At 40.4% G+C, this 20,580-nt stretch overlaps 1 protein-coding gene across 6 annotated transcripts in view; it reads left to right on the plus strand.

The window, feature by feature from the left end:
• Window positions 1-20,580, plus strand: part of LOC148223902 (uncharacterized) — a 53,536-nt gene that overhangs the window by 11,274 nt on the left and 21,682 nt on the right. For 3 of the 6 annotated variants that reach the window (XR_015803069.1, XM_088163265.1, XM_088163264.1), the window contains 3 exons: window positions 10,703-10,884; window positions 19,285-19,330; window positions 19,428-19,648. Coding sequence is in view for 4 of the 6 variants with exons in the window: in XM_088163265.1 (XP_088019391.1) it covers window positions 10,842-10,884; window positions 19,285-19,330; window positions 19,428-19,648 (310 nt within the window). In the remaining 2 variants the exon portion in view is untranslated. Of the gene's footprint in view, window positions 1-1,363; window positions 3,605-10,702; window positions 10,885-19,284; window positions 19,331-19,427; window positions 19,649-20,580 lie in introns of those variants that run through there. The other 3 variants (XR_015803070.1, XM_088163267.1, XM_088163266.1) reach the window with 2 other exon arrangements.

The raw sequence follows: 20,580 nt of genomic DNA on the forward strand, positions 1-20,580 counted from the left end.
CGTCTTCCTTGTTCACTTCCCCCACCCTGCTCTCCCCCAGGCTGCTGGGCTCCACATTTCACCCAGGCAGATACACTCCAGCTTCTGGGAACCCCCCAAGTCACAAGGAATTCCTGCTCTGCACAGGAATAGGTGCAGTGTCATCAGAGATATGGCCTCGTAATTGATTGGCAAGCTTGCTGGATGAACTTGAGTTAAAGAGGTGTGCCAGCAATACCTTGCCCAGGCTCTTATTTCTCCATCTTGCTCAACTAAAATAATGTTAGACCAACATAAAGAAAGTTGGCTTTTAAAGTTGAAATTATTTTAAGGTCATTACTATTCAGTAGGACTCTTTTTGAGAGTGATAGTTTTGGGATGCTTGAGGGGTTTATTTTATTTCATGTAGACAATTAAGGCCGTTGACTCTGGCCTCTTTACCTTTTGGTATGCTGGTCTTGGCTGGGGTAGAATTAATTTTCTTCACAGTAGCTGGTATGGGGCTGTGTTCTGGGTTTGTGAGGAGAAGAGCTGATAACACAGAGATGTTTTAGTTCCTGCTGAGCAGTGCTGACACAGAGCCAAGGCCTTTTCTGCCTCTTGCACCACCACACCATAGAGTAGGCTGGGAGTGCACAAAAAGCTGGGAGAGGACACAGCTGACCAAAGGGATATTCTGTACCATATGGCATTGTGCCCAACAAAAATGCAGGTGAGGGGACTGCCCTTTGATGACTGGCTGGGCATCATTTGATTGGTAGTGAGGAGTTTCACCTCCAATGAATGTTTCAATTTTTATCTCATCTTTCTTGGGTTTTACTTTTTATTATCCTCCCACTCATTATGCTGCTCCCATTTATTAATATTGGCTTTGTTACTATTAATTATTATTACGAATAATTATTAATTAATTATTATTACTATTATCTTAATTATTAGTCAGGTTTTATTTCAACCCACAAGTTTTCTCACTTTTATCCTTCCTATTTCTTCCCCCATCTGGTCAGGGAAGGGAGGATGGGTATGTGTGACTGTGTGGTGCTTAGCTTCTAGCTGGAGTTAAACCACAACAACCTTGGATTAATTGAGAAAAGCCACTGTTAAGAGCAGCCCTGAAGAGCAGAGCCATTGCTGTCTTTTGAAGGCCACCTAAGCTGGCCCTGCTTTGAGCTGGGTGTTGGACCAGATGATGTCCAGAGGTGCCTTCTGACCTAAACAAATGCATAAGAAGCACTGCTTGCTGCAGGGGGATGGACAGCCTCACTGCCTGTGGGCAGAAGACTTTAGGGCCTTGGTAACCCTGCAATGTGGCCACATCATTGCTACAGACAGGCCATCCCTTTTGCAGTGAGTTTGCACAGCCTTGGGACTGAGCCCTGTCAGGTTCCTCTCTCCTTCATCTGCCTGAAGCTCTGTTTTACTGAGTTTGGCTGTTGCAGCAATTTTTCTAACTAACCCAGTATCTACAGATAATTTATTTGTTTATCATTGTGTCGTATAATCTCAGTTTTAAATTGGTAGCCATGATAAGAAGTTGTTTCCTATAGAATAAAATATTAATTAACAACTCTAATACAACGATGGAGAGAAACATAGGTCTGATACAATAGCAGAGACCCTGAGAAGCAGAGACACAGGGGAAGGCACAGAGAAAGACAGATGTGGGATCTGCACTAAACTGTATTTAGGGAAAGCAGAACAAAGAAACAGTAACTCACCTATGTAGAAGGCATCATATATATTAAATTCTGATGTAATGTGATAGTGTAGACCAAAGAAGAAAATTTAAAGTGTGTAAGTATGTTAGCAAACTAACAGAAGTACCTCAGGTGGATCCCAGAAGGAGGAAGAAAAAATCAATTGCATCAATAAATTCTTCCTCCCTAAGTGGCACTTCAGAGGCTGATGACTTACTGTGTCACCCTCTTCAGTAGCCGAAAGCTGCTGACTTCAGGACTCAGAGGTGCAGTGCAAGGGTGGCCACTACCCTGAGAAAAGGATGTCTACTAAGAACTGCACGTGCTATGATTTCAGATGTATTACAGAATCACAGGAACTATAAGGCTGGAAACGACCTCTGAGATCATCAAGTCCAACCTGTGACCCAAAACCACCTTGTCAACACATCCAGCCTTTCCTCAAACACCTCCAGGGATGGTGACTCCACCACCTCCCTGGGCAGCCCATTCCACTGTCTAATCACCCTTTCTGTGAAGAACTTCTTCCTAAATGTCCAACCTAATCCTCCCTTGGTGCAGCTTTAGGTGGTGTCCTCCTGTCCTACTGCTGGTTCCCTGAGAGAACAGATGGACCATATTACTATAATTGAGACTTTGTCTAAAAGAATCATCATTCTATTTTAGCAACAATTAGACCTAGACGAATAACAAGTCTAGAATTAGATTGATACATTTTCCACTGTACTAACCATTTTTTAATTTACTCATATAAGGTGTGCTTCCTCTGTGTCCATAAACAATATTATGAATCTAACAGACTTGTCAGTTCAGTTCAACTTATTAATTGCTTAAGACCTTTAAAGGAATTCCTGAATCAGTGAAGATTTCCTTACTTCATAGTGTCAGCAAAATTACTTAAAAGAAATAAATTTAAATACATCTATTAGTTATTGTGCTCACTTTTCTGATGGCTGTGAATTCCACCATGAGCAAAAAATCCAGAAAATTTATTACTTTTTCTGTTTTGCTCTCAGTCTTTATTTGATAAACACTTCTATTCCTGGAATAGAGATATATTTAAAACGGCAAATAAAAGGCATTTCAAATGTCCGCACCAACACAGGTGAATTCCAACCTTCAGAAAGGCACGAATCACCCTTGTTTGCTGTGAAAGCACAGGCTGGGGTCAGGACTGCTCTGTGCAAGGGCAGTCAGGGCACCAGGAGAGCCCTAAGAACCAGATCAGATTGTGACTTTGGGACAGGAAACAGAAGTGTGAGGGATGGCCCAAGGAAATACACAGTAAGACACAGCAGCACTTGGCAGCAATGCAGAGGATGTGTAATCCAGACCTCCTGACAATATCTAACGCCCTTTTCACTGCATAACAACAACCCCCTTCCAAACCAAAGCTAATGTTTGCCTGAGCCTGCTACATCTCCCTGGATTGTGTAGGATATCCTGCCCAGTCACCTTCTACACCACCCCTGCATCCCAGCACCTCAGACTTCCTCTCCTCATGGCTTTCTCTTGTTAGAGCTGAACATGATTTTGGCAGCATAGCGCCAGAGAGAGAATCTCTTTCCTTACAGAATCGTTTGACAGCACAAAAGAAGCTCTGAAGGAATACAGAGTCCTTCTGCAGGGACCACATAAAATCTCTGTTCACAGTTTCCTCAGTAATTGTCACGTGTATCTCAGCAGACCTCAACTCAGGCTGGCATCAGAAGGACTCCCCTGGCAGTATTTGACTGGGGCTCTCATCCTCTCTTAAATTTTCTGTTACTCTGTAACACTTCCACATATCCAGAACTGTGACCATGACATTCACAGTGATGGTGCTGACAAGACTCCAGCACTGAGGAGGAGAAGCTGGGAAGCGAGGAGATCCTGCACTGGGATATTTAGAAGGATGTGACAACCACACCTGTCACACCTGCCCACAGGTAGGAATAAATGAGTACTTAAAACAGTGCTTTCACTTTATGGTGATCAGTGTGTGGGGACTCTGGCTGGCTCCAGTGAGGTTTGATATAATTAGATTAAACAGTGGTAAAAGGCCTCTAAGGCTGGAAGATCAAAGCCCAAAACCTTGCTTAGGAGGTGCTTAGTAAGTTAGCAAAAGGCCTAAATGTCTTTGATTCATGTCTTTGGCATACATCATGTAACAACACTTTCACTACCTGACCACATACTACTTTCCAAAAGGCTTCCTGCTCCATTCAAAGCAAAGCTGATTCTTTTCAAGATTAGTATTGCACAATATTACTGGGGAGAGGGTGAGAAAGGCAGGATGTGAGGGAGGACATCATCTGACATCCAGGCAAAGGGTGCTTATTTCAGCTGTAAAAGCAACGGAGGTGAGATTTTGAAATCCAAATATCTCCAGAAATGGAAAGAATGACAGTTCTCCTTTTACAATTCATATTCATAAATAAATTATGATTATTGACAAATGAATTTTAAGCCCATAGGATTTTAGAAAGGTGAATTTTTAAATTGGCAGATTCCATTTGCTAAATTCAAATTCATGTAAACATGTAGCTGTTGCTGGAACTCAGCTTTCATTCTCCCTCTTAACTATAAACAAATAAATCAATCCAAACCTTGTACTGAGCTTCATCAATGCCTTTTGGCCTGAGTTTGGTTTAGTAAATGAAGGGATATGGAAAAAAGCCAACTCCTTTTGTACCAAAATCATAAGAAAAGGTAAATAGCTGAAAGGAATATCCAAGTGCAGATAAACTGAGATACTTCAAGTTATCTCCAGTTGTGAAATCCCTGAATAAGAAATCCAGGTTTTTATTATTATGAAGCTCTGTATGTGATGATAGAGAAGCATTATGAGTAGCAACCAATTGTTCTGGTGTTTTGCTTTCTGGAATTTTGCTTTGGTGGGAGGTTGACCCGGTTAGAAGCAAAACAAGGCAAACTACTGCGCTTGATTTACAACCCCTCACATAGCAGGTGTGGGAGAGCTGGGAGCAGTCACATGTAGCTTCATTAACCAGCACTATAGCAGCTAGACTTTGTGAATTAAAAGAAAAAGCCTCGTTTTTAAAACAGTCTGCTCAATTTTTTTATTGTTTTTATTCTGAAATGCAAGAAGTTGAGAAGGCCTGTAGGCAACTGCATAAGGACTGCATGAGTAGCACTGATTATGTGTCCCTGGAGAGGCCAAGAAAACAGGAAGGGGAGCCAGCCAAGAGGCATGTTTAAGAGAAAGTTCTCAAACTTCCCTATTACCTTTGGGATTGTTTCCAAATTCTAAAGCTAAGAAAGAAAAACCTGAACTTGGCAAAATGAATCTGCACTGTACAATATGTGGTGTCCCAGGATGATTTGTGACATTTAGTAATTCCGTATGTCATGAACAACACCGAGGGAATAATCCACAGAAATACAGCTGCTTGGAAATTGCTTCCAAGACCAATTCTAAATGAAAAATTCAATCAAAATTGTGCCCATTTGATAAACACAAAAAACAGTGTTTTCTGTTCACAAAAGAGCTATTGCAAATGGGAAATCTTAAAAATATTTTTACTGTATATTACTTGGAAGGGATCATTTTGATATTTTTCATAATTTATTATTTTAATTTTAGGATTATTTTGACTCAGAGAAATTATTCCCATGATATACTTCCTTATCATTAATTAGACTTAGAGTGGTCTTACTGTCACAAATATGTAAGAAAAGCAAGTTTAGTATTTTACTTCATCCAAATGGCCATATACAGATGTTTCTTATAATTATTTTCTCACAGATAGCCTGATTATACCCAGTTTAAACCTGATCTACAAGGGAAGGGAAGACATTTATATTGTTCCAGAGAGTTCAGATGTATTTCCATCTTTCTGCCCAGTCATATATGTGGAGCACCATCCATAAACAGTAATAGGGAAAAATGGCTTTTATCACCTTTTCTCCACTGTTTTTTTGGTTTTTGTTTTTTTTTTTGACACCTAGTGGAAAAAAGACTTTTCTTTGTATTGGAAATTTCCTTCAACAAATGTATCTTTTTAACCATCTCAGTATGTTTATACTGTCTAGCAAATGTAAAATTAGCATTTATTTGCCATAAATCTGTAGCTCTATCATGGATGCTTTTATTGATAACACTTCAGGAGAAACTGTCTGCTGTGATCCCTGAACCATTATACATTTAAATATTTGTAATTAATGTCATACCATAAAAGGTGATATAATTAAAAGCATTTATAGACTATGGTTAAAGGAGTAATGGACTTTTAGAAAGCTATTTTTGTCAGTAGAATAAAAGAGGAGACAGAAATTTGCTTCCAGTTAAGATTCTATACCTTTATAATAAGCTTGAGCTACACTTCAGCCAAGTTTGAGGGACTGTTACTGTGTGGGAAGGACAATGTCCATGGTGAACTGAGGAACTACCTGCTGCTTTCTGTCTCTTTCCATGCCATCATTTCTAGTACAGGTTATGTGCTTGCTGCTACTATGCTCTATTTACACCATCATATATGCAATATGATTAACATGCCAGCAGTGCCATTGCAATAAACCCAGATAATCCTTGCCTTCACACTTTTTAATTCATTGTGGATAGTAACTATATACACTCCAGCATTACCTCAGAACTAAATTTTCATGAATTTTCATCATATCTCCCATCAATTATATGCCTGTTACAGACCAAATCGTGTCTTTTGCATGTGTATACTTCCTGGATACTGTAGTAGAAAATATGCAGGAGAAAAAATGGCTCAGAGCCCAAGCAGAGAATCTTGTGAGTTTTTGTTTGTGCAAAAGAGATGCCCAGTCTATTACAGGAGGTCTTAAAAACTACCTAAATAAAATACAGTGTAGAAAGTAAAAGGCACAGTGCATGGAGTCAGAATAAGATTTATTAGAAAATTATAATCTGATTATCTATCATGTTTTCCCATTCTAATGCAGATTACATCTTTATTAATGAAGAGATTAAAGGTAAAAACACATAATCCCACGTTCAGCCATATTCTTACCAGATCTTACTGTTGCACACATTTACAGCAACTGATACATGGATTCTGCTCTCCCTGGAGCATTTTCTTTCTAGTTTGCCCCAGGGTCAGCACTGGTACTTCCCTGCTGGTATGTGGGTGCTTTCCATGGCACACATCCAAATGTAGTAAAGGTATCCTTCCTCTGTTATATCAGCCCCACCACCCTTTGTCTGCTGATGAAGGACTTTTCAAAAACAGAATGAATGCCAAGCAGTCAGCCTTTCAAGAAACTACATTCACTTCCATCGCTGCCAGATAACAAATTAATTCTTAATATGATGTTAGAATAGTGATAAACCAAAGTCCACATGCTGTCCTGGCTCAATGAGTAATGAACCACCCCACAGCTGGGTAGCTGTATCAGCATATATGTATGTGGCAGAATAATATTTTGCACACAGAAGAAGAATTTTCCCAACCTTACTTTAAGCATCCTCCCTATTCTGACTATAAAATTTTCCAGTGCATTTAAAGAAATGAAAATCTCCTCATCAGGTTGAAGACTACAAAATCCCTGACAGAGAAATCCTGCAATGGTGTGTGCAGAGAAGCAGAACCTCAGGGAGATTCTGAGGAGGTGAGCTTTGTGCCACTCACATTGCGAAAATTGTTTAGAACCCACTTCTGACAAAAAGCCTGCAACTTTTGTTTTGTAATTAAAAGCTCTGCAAAGGCTTTAACTTCCATTTTGAAGTAAAATATTGCCCAGAGAGTTTGTGGATTCCCCATCCCTAAAGGTGTTCAACACTAGACTGGATGGGGCTCTGAGTAACCTGGTCTAGTGGAAGGCTCCCTGTCCATAGCAGGAGGCTTGCCAGATGATCTTTAAGGCCACTTCCAACCCAAACCATTCTGTGATTTTATGAAACACCAGTTCCCCTTGTGCTTGTCTGGCATGATCTGCTCTTGCAAACACAGGAGTTCCAGGAAGGTGGAGTGTTTCTTCTTAGCACATTGCATGGAAGAACTATGTCAAAAGGGTATTCTGACTGTATCACTAGGGTTGGTGAGGAGAGACTTACACCTCCCTCTTTGTACCTGCTCTGGGGACACCCAGCCCAGACACACCATTATTATGGCAGAGGTCCCAGGAAAAACAGGAGGAAGTATGTTTTGTTAAAGATTAGTTTGTCTTATTCTGGCACTTTAACATTGAAATAAGAGGCACAAAAGAGCCTTTGCTCTTTGCTCTTGAACTAATAAACAGTAATAATAATTTCTGGGAGAGCCATACCAGTGTCTTTTCCACAGGTGTTCCCACATCTTCCCAAGATACCTTTCACCCTCTGAAATTTTCTTGCCTCTCCCATTTCGTGGTCCCTCCTCCCAGCACTGGCTGCTCCCTCCCAGGCAGCCCCGGGCTGAGGGATGGGTGCCTTTGCAGGGCACTGCTCCCACTCCTCTGCTCCCTGCCCCTGCCTAAGGCACGACCTTACCTGAGGACAGAGATTCCTGACTTGTGAGGCACATGCATGCTGGGGTGCCAGGAGGGTGGGGAAGCCACTCTCAACACCTTAAGGGGTGTAGCACCAGGTGTCTGCCCTTCACCCTCACCCCGACCTGCTTACAGAGAGAACCTCTTCTCGAGAGCCATTGAAGGGGCTCTTGGCCCCTTCCTGAAGGAACTTCTCACTGACCCCTGAAGATGCTGGTGGTACTTCCTCCACAATCAGCCCCTCTGGGTCACTTCTGAGAAATTTCCCTTTGTTACATGGGGAAGAGCTGGTGCACGGATGCAGAGTCAGGACTACACAAGTTTATGAATTTGCAAAGTTTTTTATTCCTTCTTAAACCATCTAAAGGAGCTTAGAAGCTTATAACTGAGGTTTGAAAAGGACAGGAGAAATTCACATAAAAATGCTCATAGAAGTGTTTATCAGAACTTGATACAGAAGGATGCTTTAAAAATCCTAATATTTATGGAATGAACGAGCATTTTCCCCTCAGTATTTTGATTCATACCTAAAAGTCTATGTTAGAAGGTATCCTACAAACAGCATTTCATAATTGTTTCAGTTTTACTGTAGAGTTTAAGTTACAGTAGAATAAATACCTGAGAAATACAAACATGAATTACCTGAGTCTAAGAAAAAGGGGCGAAAAGTGCTGTTCTTCTTTCTTGCAATATTTTTCCTCAGGGGTGTATTTTTTCCTCTAGTACCAAGTCAAAGAGGCTTCTTAATATTTTGGAACTAAGTTATGGCTCCCCCATGGGAGGATTGTTAGGCAGAAGACAAGAAGGGTGTTTCCTTTCCCTCCTAATTGTTTCACTTTTTTTCTTCAGGTAAATCATAACTTGGCTGGCTACATGATTTGAGTGTCTAAAGGAGGCTTTTGCAAGGCCCATATTGGCCATGGCTTAGTGGGATGTTATGGTGGCCTCACTTCTGCAAACTAAAGAGCTCTGTGAAAGCTGGGGAACCGTGCCACAGCCTTGCCATCAGCCTGTCAGTGGAATGTGGCAGTTCACATCACCCCACATTCCAGCTAACCTATAAATATTCTGTCCAATCTTGCCTTATGCAAACCCACAATACACCCAGCACGGCAACTTGCTGCAGCACTAAGAGGAAGTATTAATTCAGTTCTCAGAAGTGAGGAATACTTGTGCTCTCAAGCCAGTGATATTCAGGCATGTCTCCAGAAATATATTATACTTCTTAAGAAGGATATTCTCTAATACAAGGCTTTGAGATTTGCAAAGTGATAGCAGTATAGCCCAAATGAACAATTAAATTTGGCAGACTACTGTTCACTTCCCATTTAGAATCACAAGAACAATGTCAGACTTTTATTTGATTAAATTCATTATCTATAGTGATCAAAGGATTATGTCTAAAAAATTAGCATTTTAGAAAGTCTTTGATAGTCAGCAATAAAAATCTCATACTTAGTCTGAAATCATTCCCATCTGCATTCTTTATTTGCATATAATTTATGAAGTATCATTAGTGAAATGAAACAGATAGTAAGCACACCTAAAGCATCCATCCAACACAAAATAAAGACTCCAGATAATAAGGGTAACTGCTACGATTTTACTTCTCTGCCCCTCCTGTAATTAGCACTGTTTGTATTGAGAAAGGGAAGAATCAAAGACTTTTCAGAAGACACTGTTTTAGTCTCACCTTATTTCACAGTTTATTGTTTTAATCACACCTTATGCTTTGTAGGTGGCTTCTGAGCAAACTAGGTTTGACTCCCTTCAATGGCAGTCTACAATTAATGGCTTCATTATGTAGTTCACATCCAGGAAATGAAAATTTTTACTTCAGACAGAGTTTTGCCTGCTAAAGGACTTACTCCTACATAATCAACAGAAATCAAAGAACATTACTTTAACAGCAGATACTTTTCTACTTAAAGGAAGCATGATTATTTATTGACCATCAGTATCCTGCAGAAGTCAGGGAGCACAAAGGGTAAGGAACAATTAGTGTAGCGAGAGTTGGCTTGGGCTAATTTCCAACACCAAGACTATGCAGTATAGAATATCCTTTTATGAATACAGTCTTTATAGCATATTTCATTAGCCTACCAACACCACAAGGAATGTTTTATTCGGGTTTATGCAGTTTTAAAGAAGACTGTTATGGACATATCCATCATTTATTACTTCTGATGAAAAACTGTATTTCAACAGATCAAATTTTTAATAGAATATTTCACACTTACACACACACATTAAAAAAGGTGTACAAAAAATTGCGAAGTTCATAATTTTCAGATAGGGACTGAGACTTTTCCATTTGGAGTTACAGACCAGTTTTCTTCTGGGAATGATAACATTTGCCCCTGTTCCCACGTCTCCTCTGATCCTGGCTGCCTGGACATAAACTCACCTCAATGCACCTGCAGGGATTGTGCTGAATAAGCCACCTCCCTGAGCAGCCAGCTTGGTCAACATCTGCTGCAGCAGAAAGCTGCATCCGTGGAAAATCCACACGAACAGAGCCCTGAGCTCATGCAATGCCATGCTAGGAGGAGGTGACTGGCTATCTTTTGCTTTATGTGTCCTTCCAGCTGCAGCTCCTCTGGGACCACAAGAAGAGTGTATGCTGCCTGGTGCACACGTGGCTGACCAAAACCTTGGAATTCTCCTTCAGCATGAGACCACAGTTACAGCCAGGGGAAGTGGTGGCCCCTTCAACGGTGCTTGAAGATGCTCACTGGAAGAGAGGAGCCTTCATGTTCCCAGGATCAAGGTAGTGCCCACCCTCATGTATTTTTCTCAGACATTTCTAAACAGGAAAGGCCAACATTTCGTTACAATTAATGACGTCTTGTCCTTCTCAGTGCTCCAAGTAACTGGTTTACAAAGAGAACTAAAGATAGTGATAACAGAGCGCACACACTGAGCAGCATTTATCTGGGATGTGATAAGAGGTGATCACCTTCATGTGTCTAATAGGGAGTGCTTTCTATCTAATCAGTAATTAGCTGGCCAATATAATTAGAGTGTATGGCGTTAGAAATTAATAGCACTGTTTCCTCTTACTGAACTTTGGAGCAGGGAGATGAAAAGCAGAACAACTGTGAATGCCTCATTGTTTTGAAAGGTGTAGACTGCATAGGTGTATCAGAAATGTATTCTTTCATTCACTGCACAACTGAAAGATTGCAACAGTACCCGTTGTAGACTCCAATGTCCCATAGCAATAGTCACAATGAAAGAAACCTGCCCACAGCCTCAGCCATCTATGAGACACAGATGGACAAAATTTTAAAATTGACATTGAAATCAAGATTCAAAAATATTGTGACAACCTAAGCAAAACAGGTTTTCAGAAGTCAATTTTTCAGAAAGCATGAAAGCTGGCAGTCACTCAATGATTGCAGGAACTTGATAGCATCAGAGCAGACTATCTTACGACTTGTCCATTCTTGTTTTGGTAGAAGTGGCTGTATTTGTTTTCCGAACTTAATAAATAATAATGTCGAAAGCAATACTTAAAATATACTTTAAGCAATATTTAAATAAATCTCATGCTTGACAAATTGCTCATGTGCAGAAATAAAGTAGAATAGTCCCACAATCACTTGATGCAACAGTGGATTGCAGGACAGTAGCTGAAACTGAAATTGCAACAGTAGTGGTTTTAGATTTAGATTAATTGCAAAGGATTTCTGCAAGCATTCTGCAGGTTCTGTGCAACACACTGAGACCCTGAAGTTTCAAGACAAGTTAATAACAAGTTACCTGCATGTCAGCTACTTACAGTAGTACATAGAATACAGAAAGACAGGAAAATATGACTAGGAGAACATATCCAAATCTGTCTCTGTAGGACTACACCTGTCTCAACATTTTGTCCATTAGTGATACCACACATGAGATGACAAGGGTTTTTATTATGCACTGAAATGTTTACAAGTTAGATATCTGTCCTGTGAAAAATTGACTCCTGCAAAGTGTGTACCTCTAGTCCTCAGAAACCTGTTTCAAAGAAGAATTGAAGTTTAAGGACAATAGTTTTTTGAATAGTCACAACGTTCCCACACAGAATTCCCATAACTGGTTAGGCAGGTGTATCATGCAGGGCAGAGTGTACCATTTTAACTCCAGCCTTTAAAGCCTGTTGTCAAAACTATCAATATCTCAGCATCTGAGTGTGCTGTGGGTGATGATGTCACAACAAGTAGACAGTTGCCATCACTTAGAAGCACTTCTCCAAGTATATCACATCAGGCTTTTGAAGATTCAGTGCTAATTAAACTATCTACACATTATAAGGCAGGAATAATGTAATTTTACTGGTCTTCAGTACAAAATACCAAAGGTGATGAATTTTGTAGTCATGAGGGATCATTTGGTCCATGTGTTTGCTAGCCTTACACTGACCCTTCTCTTTCTGGCTGAGGGCATGCACCCTGAGCAGCACTATCTGTGCTGCTGTGAGCTGCCAGCCCCAGGGAGCACCTTGTCCCTCTGGCAGCAGCTCCTAAGGCAGGTCTGAGTGAAGAGCACGTGTACAGTGCCTGACAAGAATCTGTGAGAGTGCATCAGCATCTGCTGGTTAAGCCTGCTCCAGTCAGTAGCTGTATGAGGATGAGATGAATTAACCAGATTTGTTTTAACTGAAGCACAGGATCTCTCCCAGGCTTTGTAGAAAATCCTTCTGATGAAAAAGGAAAGTCTTTTATATCTCCAGCTCATCAAATAGCCATCTCATTCAAAGCATCAGCACAGCTCTCCTATACACTCCTGCATTATTTTCCATGCTTAAAGAGCCCGTGTTGACTGGCAGCAGCTGAGACATGCTAAAAGCTGTCCAAGAAGCATGAAAAGTGGCATCGGACTGTGTGAGCCTTCAATAACCCACTAATCTTTTTGAACACATTCTTTTGTTTAGGCAGACTTTAGTTATTAGATTTGACACATTTCACGTATTACAAAAGTGATCATTATTGTGTAGCTGGCTAATCCTCAGTTTGAGGAAGGATTGATTTTTAGACTAATGTAAAAAGGCTGTCAACTTAAGCAAGGAGGCTCTATGTTTCTAAGCATATGATACATTTTGCTTTAACAGCATTATCAGAGATGATGCAAATGATAGGTAGATTTACATAAAAGGGAAAATGTATACACTGTGAGCACAAAACTGTTTCACAGCCAATGATCAAAGCAGAAACTGGTTTCTTTCTCTGTGAAACATTCACCTGTGGTCAGAGTTAGATGGTTTAGGTTAGATATTAGGTCTGTTTCAGCAGGAATTTCTGTAAAGACAAAGTAGAATCATAGAACCATTTAGGTTGGAAAACACCCTAAAGATCATCAAATCCAGCCATTAATCCAGCACTGCCAAGCTCACTATTACTCCATGTTCCTAATTACCATGTAAACATAACTAATAAAGTCAGGAATAAAACTGCAGAAGTATCAATTAACATCTATTTTCATGCATTTATGCCTTAACAATGAAATGAAAAAATGTTAAAATCGGAAACAAGGATGCATTTTTAATGTTAGTATTCACAGAACAGCCTATTTTTGCACAACTATGTAGTATTTTCCATAGAGTATTTTTCACTAAACTAAATATACAATGCCCACTAGCTCTTGCAGAATTAATCAACCTTTTTAACAGGTTTCCAGATTTTAAAAAGCCGGTTATTGTGAGGTCACTGAAAATTAGTTATTAACATTGGCTTTTTTGGTGAGCATCTCTTAACAGGTCTTTTAACTATACTTTTTAAGTTCTCAAAACATAGTTTCACTATTTCTTCCTAATGCCTGAGTTTCAATCACTGTTCAAGTCACTGTAAGTCTTTCCATTTCCATTAACAGAACTGAACTCATTACCAGGACATAAAGATTCCTCAGGCCAGACCGCACAGTGAGATCCCATTCCTTTTCTGATCCTCTTTTTTCACCTTTGAATGAATACTGAAAATCCAGGAGGCAATTTCCTGCTGTTTCCTGCCTGAAGAGGGGTCTTGGAGATATTTTGAATTCATCTTTTAGGTTTCTTCATCTGAAGATCAGGCCTTTTAAATCTGCTTATTAAATATGAATTAATATATTTAATTCTAAGTTTCCCACATTCATTCTTGCTAACTGGATGCACAGTAGTCACTGATAAGTTCAAGTGATGGTAGCTTTAAAATGTGCACACAACGTTAATTTTTGTGACAAGCTCCTAGTGGCCATGGCTGCAGGCCTTATATAAAACTGAAATAAGTCTAAAAAAGTTATTATCTAGGTAATGAACTTGAATAACATTTTTAATCCCTCACTGATATCACCATTTTATAACCAGATTTGCTTTGCTTTCCTGTAATATGTATTAAAATAGGCACTTTCTAAGCTTTTGAAAGAATATGATCATGAATGCAGTCCAACTCTTAGGATATATGATAACACTCTTTCTCAATAAGTCAGGCCAAGATAAGAACTGCAGCAAACCCTGAGGCTCGCTGTACTGTCCAGATGTTGAGATTTCAGTAGAAGATGAGTGCTTTATCCTTAAAGCAATGTGAATTTTCCAGCTAAAATGTAATTCTTGTGACGATAATGGTACCCAAAACCTCTGTATGGATCAGCACAAAGTTTATGCCACACTTACTTAGACAATATTTTAAAACTAAAGAAAGGACTTTACTCATGTACAGATGTGGGGTTCTGTAGTTCACTGTAATGAATTCACCTAGTGGGATTTTAATTTGCATACATTATTCTATTATCATGCCTCTCCCAAAGCTTTATTAGCTTAAGTGTAATACTGCCTGAATGTAACTAGACTGCTTTCAGAAATTAGTTGATTCATGTAAAGTCAGTGCAAAAATTATTGATTTTTGGAGCTTCGTTGGGTGTTCCCCAGCATATTTTTCCATATTGGCACCTATATGATTTCTATTACAGTCTATGCTCACTAATACTATATTTAGCCTTTTACTCCAGGAGATTCTCATCGGTGTATTGTATATTAATCAGAATTATTAATCAGTAACTTGTCCTGCACTAATACACAACAGAATTTGTGCATGGAAAAATGCAAATCATTATATTCACTTCAGATGGGATATGGATTGTAAGGATGAAAACAGAGCAAGTAGTAGAAATCAAAGCCTTGGCTACTGTTTTTTCTTTTATTGAAACAAAATTGGTCAGTGTCTTATACTGACTGCAGAGAAGAGGTGAGAATGTGAAAGTTGTTCAGTGACAAAAAGTAGAAATCTCTTCATCCAGATCATGCTTGTGTGAGGGCTAGCACAACTTTCTGGTGGATTGACTGTCTTCAGAGGTATCAAACTAACTTAATCACCCCTTTAGTGCCAGGCCTGTCTGAGTTGAGATGCCAATAACATCAAATACAGAGCAGTGGGGGCTTGGTCTCTGGCAGCCATACTGCTCTGTCTTTTGTATCCCCTGCAAGGTGGGCTCCTGAGCTGAGCCCAGGGATGCAGCCACAGTGTGAAGGATGCCAGGCCCTGGTCGGGCAGTCGAACAGGAGCTGAGGTGCAGAGGCAGCAAGGCACTTTTGGTGCTTCAGACAGGAGGGAAACAGTCTCTCACCAACACTTCTGTGGCTCTGACACCGAGTGCCTAAAGACCTAGAAGCACTGATTCTAGTTGCAAGATGGTGTTGTCCATAAGAATGATTAGTTTGTTATTTGTTGTTTTATTGCAGTCTAGCAGTGCTATGCAGAGCACCCTACAGGCACAGATTACAGTCCTCACTCTGGTCGTAAAAGATTGCAATCGAAATTTCAAAATATTTTGGGCAGAAATCCAGCATTAGATCCACCTTTCTTTAGAAAGAGTCTCTCTCTATCAAAGTGCCCTATGCCAATTCACTGTGAACTAAGTCTCCCCACCCTGAATAACTGCACTAATTAAGAGAAGTTTTTAGCTAATTGCATTTCATACTGCCGCTTAGGTTGACCTAATTTGTGCTTGGCAGTCTCTGTAAGGAAAGTTAGTCAGTGAAGAATAAGACACTGTGTTGCAGTAAACAACTCAGTACAGGCAATATCTGGGCAGTCTAAAATAGACATTTGTAGCTTTTCAAAGTTAAAGACAAAAAATGGTGTTTCTTTGTTGCTAATTTTATAAGCACTTTTTAGGGCAATATTAAATGGAGTATTTGTTGCAGCACAAATATTGCCTGAGATGTGTGCAGAAAACTGGTGAATCATTTCCTGTTTTCTGCATTGTTGCTTTCCCCCATCGAGGGAATGATATTGCCCAAACAACCTAGGAAGCACATCTGGGTGCTCCGTGTCGCTCCGTGCCACGGTCCCTGGTGGTGGCAGGGGCTGTGCACAGTGGCACACACGGTGTGCTGGCTGCTGGGGCAGGCACGGGAAGGACTGGAAGGAGCTGGGCAGGGATCAGTGCCCCACCCAGCCTTGCCCTACCCTGCTAACCTGCACCAGGGCAGGGGGCAGTGACTCGATGATGCAGATGCTTTGAGGAAGCCCACTCTCCCTTTGATGCTGCAGATAATAAATGGTTAGAGGGAAGAGGGAGCCTTAAGTTCCTTTGTCGGCTTACCTGACATGTGGCTTCCCACTGCAGTCCAACACAAGGAACTTCAGCAGTCCCTACACCCACACAAAGGGCTGTTGAAGTTGAGCCAGGAATGTCACAATTGCAATAGCAAAGGCCTAAAGTCTGAAGGAGGGTCCTGATGGTTGTCTGCACTGAGCTCCATGAAGTAATAAAGGTGTCATACTCAGAGCAGCTCACTGCTGGCTTTGCTGAAGCGCTGATTGAAGGTCACTGGCAAGCACAGAGTCACAGAAACATTGGTTAAAATGTTCTGTTAAAAGACGCCTGGGCAGGTCATCAACTCTTTCTGGAAGCAGGACTACCACCAGTGCTGGTTGACAGGTCAGCTGTGGCTTTGGTCAAGTCCTGTAAGCATGCAGGGACTGAGACTACCCTGCCTTCCCAGACAACCTCTCCAGTGCTGCACTGCCCTCCTAGTGGAAATGTTTTTGTAATGTCCAGTCTGAATCTCCAGTTTGTGGCCATAGTGACACTGCCAGCTCTGAGAGATTCAGTTTTCTCATTTGCTTCTGACATGTCAAAATCTTCACTGAAGTCAATGAATACTCCATCTAGCCTGCTCCTCCCATTAGTAAACACAGTCATTTCCTCACAGACTGCAGTCAGGTTTGTCAAGGATTTACCCTTGGTTTATCTTTCTGTCTTTATGTAATTGGAACTGATCCCCAAGATTATGCTCCCTGATCTTTCCAGGGCTGAGGTGAGCCTTACTTGTCTATATTCCTCTTCCCAAGTCCTCCTTCTTGCCTTGACTACAGACAGATTTATCAAAAGCCTTTTTCTAGTAAGAATAGCGGCTTCCACTCCCCCAGTTACACTATTGTCTTCATCTCAGCAGTTGTTTAGTAACTTTCCCAAAGCCTCTCAAGATTTGTGTTTTATACATGTTCTACATGTGTTTTATACATGTTCCTGCCATTTCAAAGTAATTCCTGACTGTTCAAGATACCAGTTTCCTGGTGGAGAACATACCATCCATGTCCTTTACTTCCTTCGTTTTGAAAGAAGCTGCCTGGTTGGAACACAAGTTGAGAGCCATTGAAAGGAAGGATATGCAGACAGAAAATTAACATAGACTGATTATAAACGCTGGCTATCTTCTTTTCACTGAATAGAGGTTACATTTTCAGCCTGTAACCTATGTTCCAAAACTTGATTATTTGTTCCAGTTACTTTACTGTGTCCTGTATTTTTTCTTCTTTTGGGAAGAATATAGACTGCTAATTGCTTTTGCAAACAGCTTGCCATTACATAATTTACACTTCTCTTTTGTGTACTACCGACAGAGTTTCATAAAAGAAGCATTTTCTAATTTACAGAAATTAACTTAATGGCTACTATGCTTTACTCGAGTTAAATTCTCTCTCCCAAAATACAGTTTACTTAACATAATATAATTAATGTTTTGGGCATGCCAAATGTGTATATCTACATTATATAGCTGAGTGTAAAATTCCAGGAAACACTTCTTATATATGACTTCACCACGCCATTCACAATAATAAGGATGATAAATAACTGAATATAGGAATTTACATCACAGAAGGTTTTTTTTATAAAACAAGTGTTTCCTTAGTTTCTTAAGTCACAAACGTGGTTCTTCAATTTTCTGCTTGCTGTACATCTGATGTAAAACTTAGTCAAATGATTGCTTCATTCCTATACTCCTTCTGATAGATGGCATCTATACCTGAAATGACAATATTAAAAAATAAAATTGCAAAAGTCAACAAGGGCAATCAATTATATTTAACTAGGTTGTTTTAGACTTCGCTCTGACAATTCAACCATTAAATCAGTTAATGGAATTAAATTAATTGTGTGGGAAAGTCTGTCCTGTGCTTTGTATGTTACCTTAGCTTTTAGTGTGTGCTATATAAGTTACCAAAAATTAACTGCCAGCTCTCACTGTTCATCCTTCAGAGCTAGTTTAGTCAAATTTTAAAGTTCTCCTCTCTGGGCTCCCAGTCAGCTCTCCTGCCCTACACACACTCTTTTTCCAAGGCACAAAACATGAGACCATGCCAGAAGAAAAGCTGCCTGTGCAACATAGTATGAGGAGAGCCAAATATTTCTGCAGTGCTCTAGAAGTTGCACATGCAGTATGTGTTGCATGGACATGGGTGGATTAGGGATGTGGTACTTACTGCAATATAAATGTTCTGGTTTATGCCTGGCATCTCTATTGTCTATACACCTGACAGCTTGTCCTCTGATCTAATAGTTGCAGCTCACTAGAAGTAAAAACAGCAATTGTACAAGAAAAAAGATGAAGCCAGAGACGCTGAACAGTGAATAGGAATTTCTGACAGTCAGTACTGGATGCATGTGAGAGGGAAAGAAAGCATGAGCAAGTCAGAGCCTCTCAGAGTCTGAATGTACTAGCCCAGTTTTTCAGAGGCATAGCTCATTGACTGCACCCATGCATCAGCCCCACTCTTCCTGTAGAAAGTAATTCTGTCAGCTGTAATAAAAGGAGAAATTAAACATTTTGCTGTCCCTAATCACTGTGTTCAGATAGTTCTTATTAGGTTTTTACCCTGGTGGCTTCTTGCAGGGTTGACCATTTTCCTTTTTCTTCTCCCTAAAGGAATGATGTCCAGCTGTTATCCTGCTCCCTTTCAAGATGATGTCAAGTGAGTGCACAGCATTCCCCATGCCAGAAATCTTCCTTCCCTGCATTATGTAGGGTTCACTGTCCAGTTACTTTACTTGATACTTGTCAACATGCAGGCACACAAGAATTCTTTACCTCCAAGACTGTCTACTCAGCACCATCCTCTGCGGACTTTGCCCTTCTTTCAGCCTGTCTGGAAGGAATGAATGGGGTGGAAAGGAGACAAAAAGCTCGGTCTCAATCTGCTGCTTTCAGAGTTCAGCTGGAAAGCTCTCCAGAAGGAAATCTTGCACAGCTGAAGCCCTAGACTCCAGGAAGACAGGTGGCCAGAGAACAGGTACTTCAGAGCCTTTGTGTTTCTTTAGCAGCAGTGAAAGAAGTAGAATCCCCTGTGAAACCCACAAAGCAGTAGCCAGGGTACAGCTAGTAGTTTGTAGGACATGCTCCATGGTCTGTATTAGATGGCCACTCTCACAGCACTGAAAGAGATCCATCACCCATGCCAATAGTCAGCCCCAGGCAACAGTAGAAAAGCAAAAGTCCAGAATTTACATCCCCCAAAACAGTGAATATCCATTATTTTCCCATCACCTAAAACAAAACCAGCTGATTTTCATTAATTACAGCTTAGATAAAATAAACTTACAGGTAATTCACATGCTGCCTTTTGTATAGCAGTATGGAAATTAGCTTGGCATCCAATGCTGAACTGACACATCCATAATGGTGGTATGAAGTCAAAGGATCTATTTGCAGAGTGGTATATTGCTTGAATTAAGGGCACAAGGGGAAGGAAAGAGGCCATGCAAAATCTGACTCATTTACCTATAAATCAGATGATGTTGTTAAGATATTTATTTGCCGATATTGGGACACAATCAGTAGGAGAAGCAACAAGAACAAGTGATGACAAGACTGCTGTATTCCCAGGAAAGGTTTAGGTTTGTGTTGATACTCTGACATATAGGAATGAGCAAATTTGGTTTTAACAGCTTTTATTCCAGGTGATTAGATGGGGTGAGACAGGTTTGTTACTAGCAAAGCATTTATCTGTCTTTGCAAAAACAGTACACAACATCTATGAAATGTAACTGATCAGACACACCCTCTAGGAGATACATCCTTCCTACCCTTGTAAGCCAGTAAAATCTACATTTTCATCTTAGATTAATCACATGAACCACGCTGGATGCTCAGACCCAGCGTCTCACCACATGTAAACCAAAGTAGCTCCTCTAAAGGCAGTGGAGTAGTGCCAGTTGTTTCAGA

Source organism: Sturnus vulgaris, chromosome 4 (assembly GCF_052056855.1).
Source record: "Sturnus vulgaris isolate bStuVul1 chromosome 4, bStuVul1.hap1, whole genome shotgun sequence".
NCBI lineage: Eukaryota > Metazoa > Chordata > Aves > Passeriformes > Sturnidae > Sturnus > Sturnus vulgaris.